The 24177-nt window shown below is 39.5% G+C and overlaps 3 protein-coding genes and 6 non-coding genes across 12 annotated transcripts in view; all 9 read left to right on the forward strand.

The window, feature by feature from the left end:
* Positions 1-19546, forward strand: part of LOC141381679 (uncharacterized) — a 131437-nt gene extending 111891 nt beyond the window's left edge. The window contains exon 2 of the mRNA XM_073947915.1: positions 16361-19546. Coding sequence (XP_073804016.1) covers positions 16593-19319 — 2727 coding nt within the window. The 5' untranslated portion in view covers positions 16361-16592 and the 3' untranslated portion in view covers positions 19320-19546. The remainder of the gene's footprint in view (positions 1-16360) is intronic.
* zgc:174653 overlaps positions 1-24177 on the forward strand; it is a 954986-nt gene that overhangs the window by 603783 nt on the left and 327026 nt on the right. The gene's annotated exons all lie outside the window — the stretch shown is intronic.
* Positions 1-24177, forward strand: part of wu:fe14d05 — a 126984-nt gene that overhangs the window by 70767 nt on the left and 32040 nt on the right. The window lies entirely within an intron of this gene.
* trnas-cga (transfer RNA serine (anticodon CGA)) lies at positions 1259-1340 on the forward strand. The gene has a single exon. It is a non-coding gene; the product is annotated as a tRNA-Ser (tRNA).
* On the forward strand, positions 14902-14975 carry trnan-guu (transfer RNA asparagine (anticodon GUU)). Its single transcript has one exon. It is a non-coding gene; the product is annotated as a tRNA-Asn (tRNA).
* Positions 20634-20706, forward strand: trnak-cuu (transfer RNA lysine (anticodon CUU)). Its single transcript has one exon. It is a non-coding gene; the product is annotated as a tRNA-Lys (tRNA).
* On the forward strand, positions 21059-21131 carry trnae-cuc (transfer RNA glutamic acid (anticodon CUC)). Its single transcript has one exon. It is a non-coding gene; the product is annotated as a tRNA-Glu (tRNA).
* trnak-uuu (transfer RNA lysine (anticodon UUU)) lies at positions 21843-21915 on the forward strand. Its single transcript has one exon. It is a non-coding gene; the product is annotated as a tRNA-Lys (tRNA).
* On the forward strand, positions 22034-22115 carry trnas-aga (transfer RNA serine (anticodon AGA)). The gene has a single exon. It is a non-coding gene; the product is annotated as a tRNA-Ser (tRNA).

The raw sequence follows: 24177 nt of genomic DNA on the forward strand, positions 1-24177 counted from the left end.
TGATGAATACACTTGACACATGAAAGTGTAAAGCCTGCAGCTCACAACAAATGTGGAAAGTTATTGCGTGTCATATTTCACAAACCGTTTACTGCTAATTTGATGTAATTTTGCTCACATGGATAATTGAATATTAATCAGATGATGTCATTACGCTGCAGTGCCGTCAGCCAATCGTTGCATTGCTGATCATGATTTCGAGAATCGATAGATATGTCCTTCAACACACGCAGCGATCTCAGATCAGTTCATCCAGACATTCTAATCTGATTCGCGAACTTGTTTGGAGAACCAAATTAGCCAGAGATCAGTTATCAAGATTAAAAGATCCAGGATCGGCAAAATCATCTTAGATCTTTTAAGTGAGGTACGAAGAACGGATCCCAGGTAGGAGAAGAAAAACAACAGCATGTGCTCACTGAACAGGAAGGACCATATCACATGGAGGAACATACCAAACAAGGACTGCAATGGCTGTCCCATAGCTCGCCGTGATTGAATAGTCGTTAGTATTTTGTGTTGTGGCCGCAGCAACCCTGGTTTGAATTCGGGTCACGGCAGGTTTTTCAAGGTGACATTGACGTTGCACTCTGTGTTGCCATCCTTAATCTTCAGCCTTCTTTTAGTGCAGGCTGTGCTAATGGCACATCCTGAATGTTTACGTTTCCTAAAGTGTGAAAGACTAGGGATTCGATATGAGCAATGGGACCTTTGATGCCAGCATGCTGTGAAGATAAACATTGATCAAGTCAGGCTTCTAAGGCATGGAAGGGATCTTTTCAATTGTTAAGTCTCCATTCTATGCCACAACAACAGAAAGACCTTCTGTAGTTGTCATTGATCTATTTAATGTCTCCTACATGACATGGAGTCCAAACTATTGTGTTGTACTGATGTCTACACCTACAACAACCATAAACCCAACCTCACAGTAAACTGTTGTGTTTTAGCAACATCTACACCAACCATACGGCTTAACCCAACCTCACAGTAAACTTTTGTGTACCATAAAGATCTGCACCGACCACAACCCTAAACCTTGCCTACTTGAAAACCTTTGCCATGGAACCCGGATAGCTCTGTCGGTAGAGAATCAGACTTTTAATCTGAGGGTCCAGGGTTCAAGTCCCTGTTTGGGCATGCAAGACTCTTTTTGTGGAGCCACAGCTTGTGCCGTTGAGCTATTGCTTGCTGAAAGTTTCATCTAGATGCACAACACGTGTACTAGGCATGAGGACATGGATGTACAGGCAGTCTTGTAGTCGTGGCTGAGTGGTTAAGGCGATGGACTCGAAATCCATTGGGGTTTCCCCACGCATGTTCAAATCCTGTCGACTACGTCCAGGCAGTACGCAGGACTTAGTTTGCAACCGTCTATGATTGTTTGCAACTCCATTGTTTCTTGGGGAAAAGGGCAGTGCTGGAAGGGAAAAGCAACAAAAATAAAACGGCAGCGCATGCTATCTAACTGCCCTGGGGGCCTTCCATTTTTAAAGACATATGACAGAGACTGAAGGTCCAGTGGTTTTCCTGTAGCTCGCTGTGATTGTATAGTGGTTAGTACTCTTTGTTGTGGCTGCAGCAACCCCATTTCAAAACTGGGTTACGGCAGGTTTTTCAAGGTGACATTGGCATTGCACTATGTGTTGCCATGCGTAATCTCCAGCCTCCTTTTAGTGCAGGCTGTGCTAATGTTACGTCCTGAATGTTAGAGGAGCGGCGTCACACCGCCCTGTAGTGTTCGCTCAAAAAATTAAATGCGGCCATACGTACCTCCGGCCACGTAAACCCCGTTCTCCAGAAACGTCCGTGTATATATGTGTATATATATAAAAGAAAAGAACAATTTAGTTTTTATAAGGAACTCAGTTTCAATCAATTTTAAGTATTTTTTATTTTCAGAAAGATGAGTGTCCACCTTATCTTCTGACAGCACAGATCTGGTTGATTTGACCGTCACCTGCCATTTTAGTGGATCTGAAAGCAGGAATTATCTGACTGAAATGGGCTTATGAAGGAATAATGTAACGGGGTTCTATTACATTTAACATTTTCTTAAAACCCGAATTTTCCACTACTGATTAAGATCCCTCATATGCACAGCTATAAATGTACCGATCGCCTCGGTGATTTGTTTTGCCCTGTTCGAATCTGTAGGAATTGCCTGTCTGAATGCTGTTACAGTTCCAGTTACTGATTTCGTGATGTCAGTGCAAATGAAACGATATGCTTAAATATTAATGCTAAAATAGCTTCCTGTCTTAGCAGATGTCATTGTTTTTTTCCAACACTCTCTTGTTGGTGGTGATGATGCGCGATGTATCTGAAGAGTGGTGGGGGCGTGTGTGTGTGTGACATATCTGAAGAGCGGTGGAGGCATGTGCGTGCGATGTACCTGAGGGGCGGGGGTGAGTTGTGCCCAACGTATCTGAAGAGCTGGGAGGGATGCAGTGGAGAGGGGTATACATCGCATTTAAGCAACGGGGGGAGATGCGCGATTTCCGGAAGATTATCATTTGTTTGCGAGCATCCGGGAGTCTCTATGCATTTGCGGGAGACTCCTGAAGCTTCCAGGAGACTTGGGATGTCTGGGATTACTTTAATGTTACTAGCCATTTTGCAAGCTAGTGTAGCGCTTGCCTGACTGGATAGTGTTTGGAGGTTGGCGGATGTGGTGATATGTGAACAGGTTATTGAGATTGGCTGTTTTTTATCGGGTCCAGGGTTACTGGGGCAACGAGGGCGGAGCCAGCACAAGCAGGCTGACACAGAAGGCAGCAAGATTGCTAATGAGTGCATGCTTTAATAAAGTAATATTTTGAGTTCAAAAGCCATGGTCTACTGTTTAACATGACAGCGGGGAAGGCAGCATGTTGTCTGCCACGTCATTTTTGAAGCCATGTTGAGTGTTGTTGCACTGAAAACATTGAATTTTGTACTTATTCTTTTTTATCTTTTTAGATGTTAGTCTGAATTGAATCGTTCGGTTTGTAATGCATACCGAACCGAAAGTCTCGTACCGAACGGTTCAATATGAATACGTGTATTGTTACACACTTTTAATATATATATATATATATATATATATATATATATATATATATATATATATATGTTGTAAAATGAGGTCATATTTTCTCAGGCCATCAATTGCACTTCCGCTTCTTATGCCATTGTCCAGCACTGCCACAAGTGCAATAACAGAGACACCATCACCTGCTCGCAGTCCCAGGAAGTTGTCTCTGTCTCTTGCTCCCTCTCCTGTGCACTGCGCACTGACCTGAAGCTGTGGTATAATCCACCAGAGCCAGCACTCATTTATCATCAGTCTCTCACTCCAGAGCATTTTTTCAAACACAAACTCCTATTGTAAATGCCTTACCATCTTTGGAAGGTCAGACTGTCCTGCCCTGTGTGTGAAAAACAGCTCACATGTTATGGCATCCACAAGAGAGCCCGCCAGGTGTTGGATGTCGATAGGTACTACCTGATGATTACTGAGACTCTCTGGTGCAATTCAACTGGTTGTAAAACAGCTTACATATTCAGTAGCAAGACCAACTTGGACCAGCTGGACTTAGCACACAGAATGGAGTTCTGACTGATCCTGACAAGAAGGTAAATATACACAGATAATTTAGCCTTTGTCGCAATTGTTTGTCATTCAGGCATACCATAAATTAGTTTGTTTTAATGTCTGCCATTATTTGATCTGTTTTTCACATCGTTTCTTAATACAGATATGCCTGTGACATGCAAGTGATCCGTTTTCTAAGGAAGAGAACCTTGGGTAATAGCCCCAGCCACTTGGTCAAGCAGTTGAGGGAGAATCACAGTAAGGAGTGGCTTAAGCGTGTTTGTCGCTACCTTGCTGCATGCTCAGACTTTGTTGTCTAGCCAAGCCTGTTCACTGTCAAGTTTCATGACCCCCCTGAGCCATTGGCTATTCCTTCTCACCGATGGATGCTGGCAGTTTATGGCATAGACATCTTAAGCAGAATGGATCACATAAAAGCCAGCATAACATCTACTTTTGGCAATATATTAAAAATAGATTACACAAAAAAGGTCAATATTTTGTATTACTACATCACAAAAAAGTCTACTAAAAAATAAAAAGTCTGAATAAGTACTTTTATCAGTAAGCAGCAGTAAAACTGCTAAAAAAAAAAAAGTTAATTTGGCCTTTATGTACTCATTGTTTTTTCTGTGTGATAACAGATCACCAAAAAGCTATCAGGCCTTGCCAAGGGGACTGCCTTATGGCTTACATCTGTAAGCAATGAGGTGGGCCAAATCCTCATCAGTGTCACCTTGAATATTTTTTGGAGTTCATAAATTTAAAAAAAGCTTAACCTCAACTACATAGGGAAACATAAAAATTAAAGAAACGTTTATATATGCACATGTATTTAAGTTTTGTATTATCTCCTGAATTTTTGGTTGACAAAGTGTAACTGCAGTGTAATGTGCTGAAAAATCTTAAATGTTACCAAAAAATAAAACTAATACAATATTGAACTGTTTGTTTATGGTGTGTTGGATGATTTTAAAAGAAATTAAAAAATACATTAAAAAATAACCTATTTATAAAATCAAATTAATCTATTATTTAAGTAAAAATAACCAATTTTTGGGTAGGAAAAACAACCCAATTGTGGGGTTAAAAATAATAACCAAATTACTTGGGTTAATTTAACCCCTGATGTGTTCTGTCACATATTTACCCAACAGTATGGTTAAAAACAACCCAGTTTGGGTAGTTTTTTTAACCCTGTGTTTTTTAGTGTGTGGTATTTATGTTCACCTCACGATGAGCTGAGAGGTGTAGAAGAAGGTCAAACAAACTTTTTTACCGTGATGGATGTGAGAACGAGTTCATATTTGTTTTGATGTTTATAATTTTAATTTTGACAAAATGGACAATAAATGAATTGGAATATCCAACTTTATTTGCAAAAGGTATCAACATTTCATTTTATTATTAACCTGTTCAAGCAACAAACGCATCAGAACCAATGACCAAAATATATGCACCTACATATTTTATTCATATATTTTTATATATAAACAAAAAATAGCATTTGCTGAGATGAATTAAATATATATGACGATACAAGATCTATGAAAAGTCTAGCATTTATTTGATTTTTCTGTTATGTTACTGAACATGAGCATACATGACTTGAGACATGACGATTCAGCTACTTGGACTGAAATCAGAGTAATTATTTTAAATTTCATTTAATTTAAAGTATGTATCATTGTGTTCTGTGGTGGTGGGGATAGGATAGTCCTATCAGACAAGCTTTAAGGGATTTTTTATTGCATTTTTAAATATTCTGTACCATATTATGCCTCGGGGACTCAAATGACACCAGATAGTAGGAATGACCCAGTTGGGTTTAGGCATTGGGTAGGATTAGGAATGTAGAATGAGATTACACTTCATAAGCGCTAATCAACTGTTAAAGTCTTTTTTTGAATTTGAATTTAGAATTGGCAGGTAATAAGCCAATATTTAATAGTGAATTGTTACTTAAACTAAAGTGTCAAATGAATTGAGAAGGAGCCATAATGGACACTATTTGAGTTCATCTGTCTGACTGATGTTCTGCTGCATTTTCCAGTGTTTTATCACTAATAAAGAGCGGGACATTGAGGTGCTGTCGTGTGTCATTAAAGTTGAGTTTTCATCTGTTTTCTGCTAAAGGAAGTGCTGAGAAACATGAAGAAACCTGTTGAGGAATGCACAACACTTACAAAACAGGTTTATTTAAAGAACTGCCTCCTTCACTTGATCCTGAAGCAGTGAAACTGCACACTTATGAAGACACAAACATCACAGTAAGTATAGAGTATATTTAGTGAAATCAGCTGGAGAAAGTCTTTTATTGAGTGCAGCTTAATATGAGCTGCTGTGAATGATATCAGGATCATTAGTGAGGGTTTGCTGCACTATTATTCATCAAACATAATCAGTCCTCTCTGATTCCACATCCTCTGAGCTGTAAATATTGCAGTGTGTTTACATGATCTCCAGATCTGTTTGTCATTAGCTCTGCTGCTACAGACACATGATAACCCTTACTGTACACTGTGCTGTTATGATCAAATACAGCAGACCATCAGAACAGTGTTTTGGTTTGTACAGAGCTTTTATTTCCAAGTCATTGGTTGATGCTTGAAAAGATATTGGTGTGGGTGTTAGATTGCCTGGTTTGTTTTATATATTAAACTGTACCTTTTCCAGAATCTGCTAATTATACCTCAGATCAGCGCACAAGCTTTATTTGAATTACACACTACCACACAACTCCTCTGAGTAACATTTCCTCAGCCCAGAGTCTGTCTGCTCCCTCTCTACATTGAGTTAATCAGACAATTAAATGATGATCGAGCTCTGATGATGAAGACCTGCTGTTGACAAGCAGAATCACTGAAGACAAACACAAACACTTCAACAGACTCCAGTCACAGGCTGAGGCCCCGTTTACACTAGTGAGTTTTAGTTTGAAAACGCATAAGTTTTGCTACGGTTACGCCATCCGTCCACACTACGCCGGAGTTCTCGAGCGCCGAAAACGGAGCTTTTTGAAAACGCTGGAGAGGCTGTTTTCATTCTAAAACGCTGCTGCTCCGTCTCAGTGTGGATGGGGAAAGACGGAGACATCTGAAAACGGAGGCGGGGCTGCAAACGTTCGCCTATCTGATTGGGGCTTTTCCTGAATATTAAGTAGCCCACACACAGTTCAGTCTCGCATCCTCTTCTTGTAAGTTAAGACTTCGCAAGTTTTGATCAAGGCTGCAGTCTCCCCCTTCTCAGTTTGATATGGAAAACATACCGAGGACACGGGTAAATCTTTAAAGGGAACAGTGTACTTTATAACTTCATTCACATCACCTTGGCTACGTTGTTTCACTTTCTCAACAATAAAACGTAAACATGATTTAAGGAACTGCCTATTTTCTTTTTAATATTAGCAACTTAACAGACAGCAGAAATGTTGAGGCGTCGTGCTGCATATATGAGCGTCATCTTCACTGTGTGGATATTTATAACAAAACGGAGCCGATAACAACTGCCTCCTTTCAATTTCAGTGTAAATACGAAACACACCCTCTCCTCTGCTGAATATCAGTTTTAATAATCGATAATTATAAAAGTATAACATACAATAAGTTTATACATTGTAGGAAATAAAGGCAAGCGATCAGTCAATGTACCTGGATTAATCATTAACTTATCTTTGCGCTTAACCAAAACATGTTACCCGTGAACAAGTAACTTAATAGATTCCAATGACCAACGTCAGGGAATTGGCCTATGTCGTTAGATAAAGACAACAACATGAATGAAATATCACGTTTAGCAAATATAGTGAGATTAGATCCAGCGGGAGATGCTTGATGAGCAGTCCGACAAGCAGAGCTCTCATCTGGGTTAAAAAGCTGGAGCGCTTGCCCGAGAGTGTGTGTGTGGTCACGTGATGTGCGTTTTCAGCGTTTTGGTGTGGACGGAGAGCTGTTCAGAAACGCTGGGTAAAACGCGAGTGTGGACGCGGATCGTTTTCATTCTACAACGCCGTTTTAAAACTAAAACGCACTAGTGTAAACGGGGCCTGAGATGAAATCAGCTGAAATAAGCTCAAAAGCTGAGCAACATGTCTGCCATCCTGCAGTGATGAAGCTGTGTCTGGCTCTGCTGAAGTGTTACAGAGATCAATACTGTCTGAAACGTATTCAAAATACAGCTTATTGAAGCCTTTTGAACAGCTTCATCATTGTTGTTGTGCTACTTTTACTCTTTTAAACTCTACACACTTCCCATCAGGGACAATATAAAACACACAACTTAACTGGGGCTAACATTCATTCATTGTTACTTGTGTTACTGAGATTATAATAAGTACAATATATAGCACATTTGGAAAAGTGACCTGTTATATCACAGCGACTGCTTTACTTTTGTACTGTCAACACTGCTATTACCAGCTGAGCAAAGTCTCCATTTCTATCTTCTATTCTTATCTACTTGTGTGCCTGTGTTTTTCATCTGACTGGTTATTTTTTCATGTCTCAAACAGGTTTTGACGTGTTTTCCAGAGGTGAAAGAATTTTCTGATGTTGTTCAGCTCAACAGTTCAGCGGAGGAACAGAAAGATCTGCAGGCATTATCTGAGGTGAGAGTTTGCTCTTTCTGTGCTTTATATCATCTATGAGTGTTGTCTGATTATCCGTGGATCATCTCTTTGTGTTTCTGAGACTACTGCTGAGATAAAGACATTCTGAGGATTTCATTTACACCTTTTAATGTCGAGTGTGTTTCTGGAAGAGCATCACAGAAAGCAAAAACCTTCTTATTCTGATACTGAGATCTGTGTTTATGAGTGATCTGTGAGTTTATGAGTGTTTATTAAGCTCAGCACAGCAGACATTTCTTTAGTTATATCATTTTAGTCGTTTGATATGCAGTGACACACAATCAAATAATTTGTTGAACAGGTCAGCCACTTTTGACGTGATTTTGAGCACTGAAACTTCTCAAACGTACAGGCAAATGGGCCTGACACGGTTCAGATAGCATAGTGTGAGTGCGCCCTTACAGAAGCTACAGAATGCAAAAAACTCGCACTGCAATAACAGTATTCATGAATGCATTTAGTTTATTTTACAGTGGAGTTTTGATACATGAGCTGAAAACCCTGAAGAGTTTCAGCAGTCAGACCGGTTTCATTTGTTTGCCTGAAGTGTTTCTGCTTTAACTGATTCTGATGATAAACAACTGCTGTGGCTACAACTGTCAACTGTTTTACATTATTTATACACTTTTTTGTTTCTAAATACTATTACAGTTTTTTTGGATTGCTTAAGCACGATTTTCAAAACAGGGCCCGTGTTTTTAAAACAGTACACACAATTAGCACAACCACACACCCAATTAGCAAAACACTACAGATCCTGTAGCATAATTAAACACTCTTGTAAAAACTATACACTTATGTTTAAAAACCACTCTTTTTTACCATAAGAAACACACATTTTCACATTTACTATACCAAGGGCGTAGGTTTGCGCTTGACATTGGTGGGGACTGGGGACGGGTGAATACAAACCCCCCAGATCCCCGCCAAGAATGAATATTGTTTTTTATATATATATATATCCAAAAGTTGGATTATTATTATTATGTTTGAATTTATCTTATTATTCAAATGGCTAAATTCTCACTGAGGAAGGTTGCCTATAGGCTTCAGTTTTTTTGTTTAAATCGTTTTAACAGATTTTCCAAAGAAAATTATAATAAAAATTTGTATTTAAAAAAAATAAGTATATTTATATATTTGAAGAGTTTAGATTCAAAAACCTCTACATGCCATTTAATATTTTCTTCTAAAATGAGCTTTTTTTCTCCAACTCCTGTGTATGGACTGGAGTGATTTTACTTTTATAGTAACAAATACATTATTTTTATTGTCTTTAAAGTGAAATAACTGAACAAAATATACAAGGCTGAGAAAAATGCTCATTTTACATGGCATTTAGAGGTTTTGGCATCTTCATTTCTTTATTCTAAGAATTTAAAGTTATAATTTCTAATTCAAAGTGTTTTTATTATTTATAAAACTGTGATAAAACTTACAATTTATATGTGTAAATAAAGTAATTTAACAAAATGGTAGGAAATAGTTTTGGTACATCAAAAATTGTAGTTACAATAACTATCCAAAAAGATTTTCCTGCAAAAATTTGTTCTTAATATGTCACTAAAATGTCATATTTATACCTCAGGTGAATAACTGCAAAAAGGTTCAGTTTTTTTAGAAAAAAAATAACCCATCATTTCAATAAACTGGCTGCAGGCCTGAAAGTGTCATGTTAAAATAATATTTATTACTGTTTTTTAGGATTGCTTACACACTAAAATTAAAAGTAGTACACTATTAGCAAAACCTTACACACAAGTATCAAAACATCAGCCCATATTTGCACAACTATAAGCACATTGTCAGCCTCTCACTTGTTTCAAATCTCTACACACAGTGATTTGCAAAACACTAAACACACTTAGCATACATTACACACTAAAATCTATCATGAAGTCACTTCCTTGCAATACCAAAGCACGGACTGTCAAATTACCGCACCGTCCGACCAATTTGTTTAACACAGTCATCAGGTGTGCAAACACTTGTTTGATTATTTGTAGACACATCAATCAGGTGTTTAAGCACTATAAAATGCCAGTTTCAATGAAAACCATCAGGTCTCAATATCAACACTGGCACACACCATAAAAAAAAACATATTCAAATGAAGCAAAGTTATGGAGTGCCTTTAGAACACAATTTCGAAAGGGTGGAAAGACTGTGGCATGATTATGCAGAGGTATATATTCACTTTAGCAACGTGATCTTGCATACTGTCTCGTAATCTTTTACTGTACTGTAATACTAGATCTACACTGAACTACACAATTTTGCCTGACACTGTTCTTCAGGTAGTTTTACGAATGGATGGAGAGGAGGTCTAGCATGAGTTCGCTTGCGTAGATGATGGTGTGTTCAACCTGACGTGAACACAGAGTAGAAGAAACATCATTGGCCACAGGTCTATAGTCAATGTCCCAGGGCAACGTGGGGGAAATAAACAGTAACACTCTGTGCAGCCATTACAAAGAATGGGGTCCTCCACTGCCATGCCCATATGGGCCCTTACAACACAGCACATATACTTACATTCTTGGACCAATTGCACAACATAACAGCAGCAAATGAAATTGATCATACGCAATACAGTTTTTTACAATTGCTATGACATTTTTATCAATACATTTAACAAGTTTCCTAAACTCTTAACACAGTTAGCACAACATCCGTCTTCGTGGGCTATACAATTAACACATTTCTTGTTGTTTTGACACAAAATGCATCCAGTTAACACAAATTTAAAATGCTTTAACTTCTTTTACAAACAAGCACAACCAAGAACAAAACAATGTAATTTTACAGTCAAATTTACAAATGCTTTAACACAGTATGTCAGAACAGATAACACCATGTTCTAAACAGAAATTATATAGGATAAAGTCAAAAGGAACAGCTGTTCTAATTGTGAATTAACATATTGCGGTTATATAAATAAATAAATAAATAAATGTATATGTATATATATATATATATATATATATATATATATATATATATATATATATATATATGTATATAACTGCAATATGAGTCTCTCATATATATATGATATATATATGACAGCTGATTCCCATCTAGAAAGCACACTCATGACTTGTTTTGGTTTTTCCAATCACATGATCATATGTTCTAATAGAGGACTCTTGAGGTTTTTGAAAGGAACATCAAAGAACTCTGTCACCAATACGTCCATGTAAGATTATGCAATACAGTCATTACTGTACTATACACAGTGTGTTTTGCAGTAAACTACTCTTTAAACCTGGAGTTCATTAGTACATACAGAACATATACAGTACAGCATTTGCATACACTGTGTCTAATTACTTTCAGAGAGTCATGAAGTTAGAGGCCAATCAAGTACCACATGAAATTTTCAATGTTGACAAGGCTGGGGATGTCGCCGTAGGAAAAACATAATAGGCCAAAGGGCCACAGTTACCGTGCCGGGCCACAGAAGATATCAAGTATAATGTGGATGAGAACATGTGGCAAAAGACCGGGCAGTATAGAAGATTACTTTGTTATTTTATTATAATTGTGGTGCTTTTCCTGTTTGCAGTGATGTCCTTCTGCAAAAAAAGTCTGTACTGCAGAAATTCTGTGTCTGTATTTTTTTTACATAAATTTTAAATTTTATAAAGCATAGTATTTTGTACAGTTTTGTATAGAATTTTTGCCGTAAACGAAAGAAAATGCATGCATTTACTTAACCTAACAAAACAAAACTGTAATGAGACTTCAAATATAAGGGCAGAGCTGACACATAAACTAACGGAGTTTCTGTAATGTCAGCTGATGATAGTGTTTTTATGGTCAGTGTTTTCTGATTGACTGAATGTTTATGTTGGAAGAGAACATGTGTTAGTGTTTTGAACAATAATTTCATTTTGAAACATGATTGCAGTGTTTTGTTAGACATGGTGTAGTGTGTTCGTTTATTATTGTATTTTGAAAAGTAGTTTAGAGGTTTAGTTTACAATGTGTGATTTTGAGCATAAAATTAACTGTTTTGCCAATTGTGTATTTTAGGTGTGTTGCTGCGTTAAGAGTTTAGCAAACTTGTTAAATGTATTGAAAAAACTGTCATAGCCATTGTAAAAAACTGTAAATTGTTGTCTGGAACAATGTGTCTTTCCACCGTTCTGCTCTGGTTCAGAACTGGTTTTAGCAACATCCACATTTTGCCGTCCTATATCTTCCACTATACTCTCCATTCCTCATCCTTATTGAAGAGTTTTTCTCAGCATGGTGGTGGAAAGTATATGATCTTCATCTCCAAGCTGGGGTACCCCTCATCCAAGCCACAGAGGAGGCCTGTGACCAGATGGAGGTAGCAGCAATACAAGATTCTACATTCAAGACACTTCTTTCCAAGGTGTCTTGCTAAGGACAACATTGCAATTGATAATTCTCATGCCAGATCTATCTTACAGTTCAATACGTAAAGTGACATGTTACAGTACTTTGAATCTTCATGCCAACATGTTGGACATGTTGAGGAATAAATAGCCGCGTTTCCACTATCGCGCCTAAAGCGAGCGAGCCAGGGCGAGCCAAGGCCAGTGGCGTTTCCACTGTCACTTCCGGGGCCTAATCGGGCAAAAGCGGGGCTTTCTCGGGGCCAACGGCCAGCCTTTTTCGGCCCACCGAATACCTTGGGCCAAGGAGGGCCAGCCGGGGCTTCGGGGCGGAGTGAAAGGAGAGACGGGCACAGTTTTCCGATCGCACTCGAGTACATGCGCCAAACAAATAAATAAATAAGGGAAAGAAAACATCTGGAACAAATTATAGGCTGGGGTCTTTTTTTGCATATGATCGCCCTTAAGTTTCTCTTTTAAATGTAAGGCTGTTGCATAAAATGATCTTTCTTTGCTGCATCTTTGATGTTTCAATAACGCATAATAATCTTTACACCATATTAAAGACACAGCAGACAGTAAAGGTTTTCAAGAGGTTTTGTCAAGTTTAATACTGTAAGTGTGTTTTTCACGTTTAGATGCCTGTGTGTGTGTGTGTGAGACCGAAAAAAGCGCTCCATTCATAGCTCTGTTGATGCCGCGAGCGGCTTTTTTCTTTTATTTTTATTGTTTTAATTTATTTTGGAGATAATACACTATATGAATACAACAGTAGGACATTAAACTTTACAAATTTCATGCCCACTTTTGTAGGCTCAAAACAATAGTGTCATATCTAGATAAAATAGCCCTATATTGAAATAATTTAAAGAATTACAAATATTAGATAGGCCTATAATAAAATCACATTAAATGTATAAACCAATATAAAACTAACAAAAGCTATAGCTATAACAATTAGGTACTATATCAAACTGTTTCAAATTTATATTAAACTTTCATTTTTCAAAAGCCTCTTTGAAAAAAAGATTTTAGATATTTTCTAAAAAATAAAAATAAATAAACACCGGAGAATGTTTCAAATATTATTTATAAAGTATTTGGATACGATGAAATTAATCAAATCATGCAAACTGAGCATTTTCGGGGTGAGTGAACGCAGAAACTAGGCGACCATTTTTTCTGTCTGCAGCCGCACAGCACTTTTTTGACGGGGAAAACTGCAAGTTCAAAATGTGTTCTGTCTCCTCAAACAAGTGTGTATGTTTTTATATGACGTGGTAAAATTAAAAAAGGACATTTTAAATACATAAAGAGCTTTATTAGTGCATAGCTCCTGAGCGCAACGAAATATAGGCTATATTTTATTACGTGCTGCTCTTATGTGATGAAACACTGAACACTTTCCTTTACTTTAGATATAATAAGCAACATCTTTAAATAAAGGGAATCACCTATTAAGTGTCATAAAGCCTATAGGGGGAAAAAATCATGTTTCAGTTCTCTCCGGAGCATTTGGGATGAATGTTGGACCGATTCTGTCTAGAGGATGTTATAAAAAACATTTTATATCGAGTTATTAACGGAGAATTTTATATATATGGTGTTATATTATAGATGTGTGCGCTCCATGCGCTCCGGGTCCCTCCGTTGGTGGCAAGACCACTGGATTTCGATGCCAGTCGGTCGGCGAGTAAATGAATATGATGAATGAATACACACAGGCATATGCGTATAGACATGCGTTGTACTGCTGTACAGTAACGTGTCATTTGTTTGTTTTGGTTGTCCTAATTTTAATAGTTTCGTGATGATGTGATGGTGTGCTTTATCTGCATGATTCTCGCTGAAGTGGGCGGTTTGAGTGACGTTCGATTCGGGGGATGTTCTGGGGGCGGGGTTTGCGTGACGCGCTGCGAGCTACTAGCCCCACAGTAGAAACGCGACATGATTTCGGCCTCACTGCTCAACCTCCCGGGCGATTGGCCCGGCCTGGCCCGATATAAGCCCTGGCTCGCACTGGCCTGATAGTGGAAATGCGGCTATTCTGTCCAGCGTTAGAAGATGAAATCAGGATTTAGCAGAAGGTAGTCACGGGTAGGGAAGGTATTAATGTAAACGGTGTCTAGCTCTTGAAAGGACTCCTCATCAGCTCGTCTAGTTCAGTCGGTAGAGCATGAGACCCTTAATCTCAGAGTCGTGGGTTCGAGCCCCATGTTGGGTGTTTCTGTTTCCTCTCTCTCTCTCAGCAAACTTACATTAGGGTTTGTATAGCAGACCTTTTGAAACAAAGTTACGCCTTTGTACCACTGTAGGTAACCATTTACTAAGTCTCTGTGGCGCAATCGGTTAGCGCGTTCGGCTGTTAACTGAAAGGTTGGTGGTTCAAGCCCACCCAGGGACGAAGTAGGCATTTTGCTGCCTTGCAACTGCTAAACCGTGCACTGGACATAGAACCTGGGCCACATTCTGTCCAGCGTTACAAGATGAAATCAGGATTAAGCAGAAGGTTGTCACGGGTAGGGAAGGTATTACTGTAAACGGTGTCTAGCTCTTGAAAGGACTCCTCATCAGCTAGTCTAGTTCAGTCGGTAGAGCATGAGACCCTTAATCTCAGGGTTGTGGGTGTGATTCAGCAACTAATTCTGCATGGAACAGAGGCTCAAGGCCGACTAGACACCGGCATTCTGCTCCGATCACACCTGAGATAAGAACACTAGTCGTAGGAGATTCAATAATCAAGAATTTCAGGAGCAGATCTACAATGACATACTGCTTTCCTCATGCAACAATTTCTGATGTAAACAAAGAGCTTGAGGAAATTCTGAAAAAGCACAAGACGGCAAAACGGATTATCATCCATGTGGGGAAGAATGATATTCGGAAAGAACAGTCAGAACTGCTCAAGAAAGATTTCTGTGAGCTCTTGGAAACAGCTGAAAGATTGAAGGTTCAGCCGTTCATAAGTGGACCACTCCCTGCAAGAGGGACAAATATGTTTTCACGGCTTCTTGGTCTAAATGTATGGCTACAGAAAACATGTAACAAGAAAGGACTGAATTTCATCGACAACTTCAATCTCTTCTGGAACCAAAGACAGCTGTTTACATCAGACGGCCTTCATCCAAACAAACTTGGTGCAAAGGTGCTAAAGGACAATATTTTTTTCTCCCTCAATCATCCATCAGCTGTGTGTGCCACTGAACTGAACTGCAAACACACACCTAGCAAATGTCCGGATGACCACAGGACTTCAAATCAGCTCCTGAGTGGACTTGTGGCTGACGAATCACCCAAGGACAGTGATAATGCCACGCAGCCAAAACACCCAATGTTGATAGAGACACTATCAGTTGCCCTCTGCTCAACACAGGCAGACTGTGACGCATCAGAACAGCATCAAGTCTCGTCACTCAAAAATGATCCTCAGGAAAACATATTTCTGCAGACAGAATCTCCAGATGCACAGCCTCTGTCACCGGACACGTTCTCATTGTCACAATGTTCACCACTCTTGGGTTTTTCAAAAAAGATGGAGGAACTGGTGTGTGCTGGAACTAAACTTTCACACTCCATTGCCGCAAGCCCCCAGTTACCAACCAAAAAGCGGCCTGCTCCACAACCACCTATGAGCCCACCTGGAAGAGCCCTCCGATCACACCGCCAGGGCCCAAACAACAACGCCCCATCTTCAGCTGGTGAACACAAGAGCTGTCACTGATGTGTGTCGGGGGCCTGCTTAGATAACAGTGTCTTTATCAAATGTTTTCAGAACAAGCAGGAACCCAGTGTGTCTGTAGCTTTCTCTAAGCAGATATGTGTTGTGTTAAGTGACAGAAAACCAAAGACTTCATCAGGCCGTAAAGCAAATCATTCAAATCTGGTGTCTATTAAATGTAGATCTGAGACTACTATAGAAAAAACAGCTAAAACTGTTAAGTTAGCGCTTTTAAACATCAGATCACTCAATAATAAGTCACTTTTAGTCAATGATTTTATCAACACAAATTGCCTTGATTTTATGCTTTTAACTGAAACTTGGCTAGATGACAGTTGTAGCGCAGCAGTTCTGAATGAAGCAGCTCCTTTAAACTTTGACTTTTTGAGTGTTTGCAGAGTTAATAGGAGAGGTGGAGGCATCGCTGCCCTGTTTAAAGATGTCTATGAATGTAAACAAGTGTCATTTGGTGACTATTTTTCTTTTGAATATCTGAGTATAGCACTAAAAGGGTCTCCACGCATCTTACTGATCATTATCTACAGACCTCCAAAATATTCTCCAGCTTTTATTGAGGATTTTACAGAGCTGTTATCAATAGTAACATCTGAATATGATTATTTTAGTATTGCTGGGGATTTTAATATTCACATTGATAATCCAGAAATCAATGCTGTAAAAGAACTGATGACTGTTTTTAACACTTTTGATCTGACTCAGCATGTTCAAGGACCCACACACAATCGTGGACACACTCTTGATCTACTTATAACTAAGGGTTTACACATTTCATCGACTGTTGTTAAGGATGTGGCACTATCTGATCATTTCTGTATCTTTTTTGATATATTGATCACTCCAGCTATTAAAGACAGATCTGTCTCTGTCAGAAAGAGATGCATAAATGAGAACACCAGTGAGCAGTTTATGAAAGCCATATCGCTGGCACCAAGTATATCTGCAGATTCTGTTGATTCTCTCCTTGATTTGTTCAATTCTAAAATTGAGAATGTCATAAATGACATCGCTCCTGTTAAAGTCAAGAAGATGACTGGCAGGCAAAAGGGATCTTGGACAAGGTCACCTAGAGTACAAATGATGAAAAGACAGTGCAGAAAAGCTGAGCGTATGTGGAGAAAGACGAAACTAGTAGTCCATTATAACATCTATAAAGACAGTCTTCATGCCTTTAATATGGAACTAAACACTGCTAGACAGACTTTCTTTTCAAGCCTTATAAACAGCAACTTAAATAATGCTCGTACACTCTTTGCAACGATAGAGAGACTCACAAACCCCCCCAGTCAGATTCCAAGTGAGCTCCTCTCTGAAAGCAAATGTAATGAGTTTGCTCATTTCTTCACTGATAAGATCAATAATATCAGAAAGGCAATCAGCTCATCCAATCAGTCAAGTTGTGTCGATATCAAACAAGCTCAACCACAACTTAAGAAATCAGAAATTATGTCTGATTTCATGGCAATTAACGGCAAAATCTTAGAAGAAATTGTGCAAGTTATGAAAACATCAACCTGCAGTCTTGACACGCTCCCCACATCATTCTTCAAAACGGTGTTTACCTGTTTAGAAATGGATCTTCTAAAAGTGGTAAATGCTTCACTTCTATCAGGGATTTTTCCAACCTCACTTAAAACTGCAGTTGTTAAACCCCTCTTGAAGAAGAGCAATCTGGATAACACCCTATTGAGCAATTACAGGCCAATCTCAAATCTCCCTTTCATTGGCAAAATCATTGAAAAAGTTGTTTTTAACCAGGTTAACAAGTTCTTAAACTTCAGGGGGTGTTTAGACAATTTTCAATCGGGGTTCAGAGCACATCACAGTACAGAGAGCGCTCTTATAAAGATAATCAATGATATACGCCTAAATACAGATTCAGGTAAAATAACAGTGCTGGTATTGTTGGATCTCAGTGCTGCATTTGACACTGTCGATCACAGCATACTTCTGGATAGGCTGGAAAACTGGGTTGGGCTGTCTGGGACAGTCCTCAAATGGTTCAGATCTTACCTTGAAGGGAGAGGTTACCATGTCAGTATAGGTGACCATAGGTCGAGGTGGACACCCATGACGTGTGGAGTCCCACAAGGCTCGATTCTGGCACCTCTCCTGTTCAACCTTTACATGCTCCCTCTAAGCCAAATAATGAGAAAGAACCAAATCTCCTACCACAGCTATGCTGATGACACTCAGATCTACCTAGCCTTACAGCCTAATGACTACAGCCCCATTGAGACCCTCTGCCAATGCATTGATGAAATGAGCAATTGGATGTGCCAAAACTTTCTTCAGTTAAACAAAGAGAAAACTGAAATTATTGTGTTTGGAAACAAAGATGAGGTTCTCAAGGTAAATGCGTACCTTGGCACTAAAGGTCAAACGACAAAAAATAAGGTCAAGAATCTTGGTGTGACTCTGGAGTCAGATCTGAGTTTCAACAGTCATGTCAAAGCAGTCAGTAAATCAGCATACTATCATCTCAAAAACATAGCAAGAATCAGATGCTTTGTTTCTAGTGAAGACTTAGAGAAACTTGTTCATGCTTTTATCAGCAGCAGGGTGGATTACTGTAATGGACTCCTCACTGGTCTTCCTAAAAAGACAGTCAGACAGTTACAGCTCATCCAGAACGCTGCAGCCAGAATTCTAACCAGAACCAGAAAATCAGAGCACATCACACCTGTCCTCAGGTCTTTACACTGGCTGCCAGTTACATTCAGAATAGATTTTAAAGTATTATTACTGGTCTATAAATCACTAAATGGCCTAGGACCTAAATACATCACAGATATGCTCACTGAATACAAACCTAACAGATCACTCAGATCTTTAGGATCATATAAACTAGAAGTTCCAAGAGTTCAGTCAAAGCAGGGTGAATCAGCTTTTAGCCACTATGCCCCCCGCTGCTGGAATCAGCTTCCAGAAATGATCAGATGTGCTCCAACATTAGGCACATTCAAATCAAGACTGAAAACACATCTGTTTAGCTGTGCCTTTACTGAATGAGCACTGTGCTGCGTCCGACAGATTGCACTATCATGTTTTTCTCTTCTTCTTCATTCTTTTATATCACATTTTACCTGTTTTTATGTTTTGTTTTGTTTTTATGCATTTGTATTATTTGTTTTTACTTTTATTTTACTTGTTTCTTTTATTCTTGTTTATGTAAAGCACTTTGAATTGCCATTGTGTATGAAATGTGCTATATAAATAAACTTGCCTTGCCTTGCCTTGCCTTGGGTTCAAGCCCCACGTTGGGTGTTTCTGTTGCCTCTCTCTCTCTCAGCAAACTTACATTAGGGTTCATATAGCAGACCTTTTGAAACAAAGTTACGCCTTTCTACCACTGTAGGTGATCTTTCCCTTATACTCTGTGGTGCAATAGGTTAGCGCGTTCGGCTGCTAACTGATACGTTGGTGGTTCAAGCCCACCCAGGAACGAATTAGGCATTTTGCTGCCTTGCAACTGCTAACACGTGCACTGGGCATAGATCCTGGGCCACATTCTGTCCAGCGTTAGAAGATGAAATCAGGATTTAGCAGAAGGTTGTCACGGGTAGGGAAGGTATTACTGTAAACGGTGTCTAGCTCTTAAAAGGACTCATCATAAGCTCGTCTAGTTCAGTTGGTAGAGCATGAGACCCTTAATCTCAGGATTGGGGGTTCGAGCCCCACATTGGGTGTTTCTGTTGCCTCTGTCTCTCTCAGCAAACTTACATTAGGGTTCATATAGCAGACCTTTTGAAACAAAGTTACGCCTTTGTACCACTGTAGGTGACCTCTTACTTAGTCTCTGTGGTGCAATCGGTTAGCGCGTTCGGCTGTTAACTGAAAGGTTGGTGGTTTAAGCCCACCCAGTGTTACAAGATGAAATCAGGTTTTAGCAGAAGATTGTCACGGGTAGGGAAGGTATTACTGAAAACGGTGTCTAGCTCTTGAAAGAGCTTCTCATCAGCCTGGCTAGCTCAGTCGGTAGAACATGTGACTCTTAATCTCAGGGTCGTGGGTTCGAGCCGCACGTTGGGTGTTTCTGTCCCTTTGCTCTCTCTCTCTCAGCAAACTTACATTAGGGTTCATATAGCAGACCTTTTGAGACAAAGTTATGCCTTTCTACAACTGTAGGTGACCTTTCCCTAAGTCTCTGTGGCGCAAATTAGGCATTTTGCTGCCTTGCAACTGCTAACACGTGCACTGGACATAGATCCTGGGCCACATTCTGTCCAGCGTTACAAGATGAAATCAGGATTTAGCAGAAGATTGTCACGGGTAGGGAAGGTATTACTGTAAACGGTGTCTAGCTCTTGAAAGAGCTTCTCATCAGCCCGGCTAGCTCAGTCGGTAGAGCATGAGACTCTTAATCTCAGGGTCGTGGGTTCGAGCCCCACGTTGGGCGTTACTGTTACTTTTCTCTCTCTCTCTCAGCAAACTTACATTAGGGTTCATATGACAGACCTTTTGAGACAAAGTTACGCCTTTCTACCACTGTAGGTGACCTTTCCCTAATACTCTGTGGCGCAATAGTTTAGCGTGTAGGCTGTTAACTGATAGGTTGGTGGTTCAAGCCCACCCAGGGACGCTTTAGGCATTTTGCCGCCTTGCAACTACTAACACCTGCACTGGGCGTAGATCCTGGGCCACATTCTGTCCAGCGTTAGGAGATGAAATCAGGATTTAGCAGAAGGTAGTCACGGGTAGGGAATGTATTAATGTAAACGGTGTCTAGCTCTTGAAAGGACTCCTCATCAGCTCGTCTAGTTCAGTCAGTAGAGCATGAGACTCTCAATCTCAGGGTCGTGGGTTCGAGCCCCACGTTGGGCGTTACTGTTACTTTTTTCTCTCTCTCTAAGCAAACTTACATTAGGGGTTCATATAGCAGACCTTTTGAGACAAAGTTACGCCTATCTACAACTGTAGGTGACTCTTCTCTAAATTTCTGTGGCGCAATAGGTTAGCGTGTAGGCTGATAACTGATAGGTTTGTGTTTCAAGCCCAACTTACATTAGGGTTACATTAGGGTTCATATAGCAGACCTTTTGAGACAAAGTTACGCCTTTCTATCACTGTAGGTGACCTGTCCCTACTACCTTTTGGCGCAATAGGTAAGCGTGTAGGCTGTTAACTGATTGGTTGGTGGTTCAAGCCCACCCAGGAACGAATTAGGCATTTTGCTGCCTTGCAACTGCTAACACATGCACTGGGCATAGATCCTGGGCCACATTCTGTCCAGCGTTACAAGATGGTATTACTGTAAACAGTGCCTAGCTCTTGAAAGGACTCCTCATCAGCTCGTCTAGTTCAGTCGGTAGAGCATGAGACCCTTAATCTCAGGGTTGTGGGTTCGAGCCCCACGTTGGGTGCTTTTGTTACTTTGCTCTCTCTCTCTCTCTCTCTCTCAGCAAACTTACATTAGGGTTCATATAGCAGACCTTTTGAGACAAGGTTACGCCTTTCTACAACTGTAGGTGACCTTTCCCTAAGTCTACCTAAGTCAACCCTATACCTTGCCTACTTGTAAATTTCTGTTGTGGAGCCCGGATAGCTCAGTCGGTAGAGCGTCAGACTTTTAATCTGAGGGTCCAGGGTTCAAGTCCCTGTTTGGGCGTGTGAGGCTCATTTTGTGGAGCCACAGCTTTTGCCGTTGAGCTATCGCTTGATGAAAGTTTCATCTGGATGCACAATATGTGTACTAGGCATAAAGAAATAGCAGTACAGGCAGTCTTGTATTTGTGGCCGAGTGGTTAAGGCGGTGGACTAGAAATCCATTGGGGTCTGCCTGCGCAGGTTTGAATCCTGCCGACTACATCCTCTCATACTCTGTGTTGTGGCCGCAGCATCCCCGGGTTGAACCGGGTCATGTTGTGAATTCGACTTCTCATCAGTTAGAAATATCAGAAAATAGACTTTATTCTCCATAATAAAGTCGAGAAAGAGCAGAGCAGACCCCAGAGCATTCTGAAGTCTTTCCTGCTCCTCCTAAAGTATCTGTGTTCTCCATAATCTTTTTACAGGTAATTATGACACACCCCTTTGTGTCTCTTTTTAACTCTTGACCATTTTTGAATAGGCTTTCTAGTCTAAGGGGTCCTGCTATTCTTGGCTCTTAGCCCACTAGCTCATGTCAACAGAGATGTTACAGGTCTATGTCAGCAAAGTATAGATACAACTTATGCAAAGGAACTAAGGGTTTACATACATTGTTATGATAGGATAATAACTTGATAATATGTTACTCATTCTAACTTCTGCCACATATAGCTTCATACAAGTATTTAACATATATGATCAGTGCTTTACATATTCAGTTATTCTACACAATCAGCCATTCAGTAATAGCCTTCTCCTAGTGTTGCTTCTGTGCAGGCATACTCATATTACACAGTATTTTTAACACATGCTGGCATGTTTGCTGCAAACACTACATACATTTTGAGAAGAGAAAATTAACTGCTTTACACTTAGAAAATACTACACACTGAGACAATAAAATCTTCTTCAAATTTATATACACTGAAGAAAGACCTTGATACTCTTAATGTGGAGACGGACAAAGGTGCCTTTAATAAGGTCAAGTGGCCAGAATTTGGAGAAAATAATTCAACCTATTTTTCTTAATGCAGAAAAGAGAAGAGGTGAGCAGAAAAGGACATCAACCCTTGATATTAATGGTCACCTCATCTCAGATGAAGGAACAATATTAAAGTTTGTATATGAGTTTTCCCAGTCTTACTTCTTCCTTTCAGCCAAATTGCTCTGATCAATTATTTTGTAATGTTCAGTCATTTATTCCAATCATTAGTGACGATCATCATGATGTTTGAGAGACTGTAATAACTGTAGAGGAATTGGACACTATAATTACAGTAAACCCATTTAATAAAAGCCCAGTACCAGATGGTTTGCCATTTGAACTGTATAGGCTGTTTGGTAATGTTGAATATGTTCAAAGAAAGCTCAGATAGAGAAGGATTAGCTGAATCAATGAAGCAAGGCATAATCACACTGATCCCTAAACCAAATAAGGAGAAACCTTTTCTTGATAGCTGGCTTTCCGTAACTGCTTAATTCTGATTATTAAATTCTCACCGCAGTATATGCTAGAAGATTAAACACATTTCACTCTCACAATCAGGTTTCATGAAAGATTGACATGTTTCAATAATATCCGTCTTGTTTTAGACCTTTTAGATTGCTCAGAGTTGGTGAACGAAGATGCTCTCATTTTGTGTTTAGACTTTTACAAGGCCTTCGACGCTGTCGAGCATCTCTTCATGCAGACACTTTGAAGCATTTTGGCTTTGGTCAAGAGTTTGTGAGAACTGTTCAGACTCTGTATAAAGACTTCACTAGTAATGTGTCTTTGCCTCATGGAGCTTCTCCACGTTTTGTCATTGGAAGAGGAATCAGACAAGGTTGTCCTGTTTCCCTTTTTCAGTTTCTGGGGGTTGCAGAGCTTCTTAATCTTTATGTGGTCAATTGCTTAAATGTTGAAGGTGTTTAAATAGTGCAGATGATGCATGTGTCTCTATACATAATAAAAACAAGTCCCTGTAATATCACAGCCATTACAATGATTGTCGAATGCTTCTGGCCTTTCTGTTAATCAGAAAAATCTGTTGACAATTCTTCATTCTGATATCTTAGATGTTTGTGGAATTAAGGTCAGGCACACCATCACATATTGAGGTATTACAATTAATAAATGTTCTTCTGAAAGGATCAGAACTTTTCTAAATGTTTAAAGAAAGTCAAAACTGTGTTTAATTGCTGGTCTCAGAGGAACCCGACTATCCATGGACGTCTTCTACTTTCCAAAGCTGAAGGAATATCAAGGCTGGTCTATCCCGCTCTCTCCTTACAGTATATG

Source organism: Danio rerio, chromosome 4, assembly GCF_049306965.1.
Source record: "Danio rerio strain Tuebingen ecotype United States chromosome 4, GRCz12tu, whole genome shotgun sequence".
NCBI lineage: Eukaryota > Metazoa > Chordata > Actinopteri > Cypriniformes > Danionidae > Danio > Danio rerio.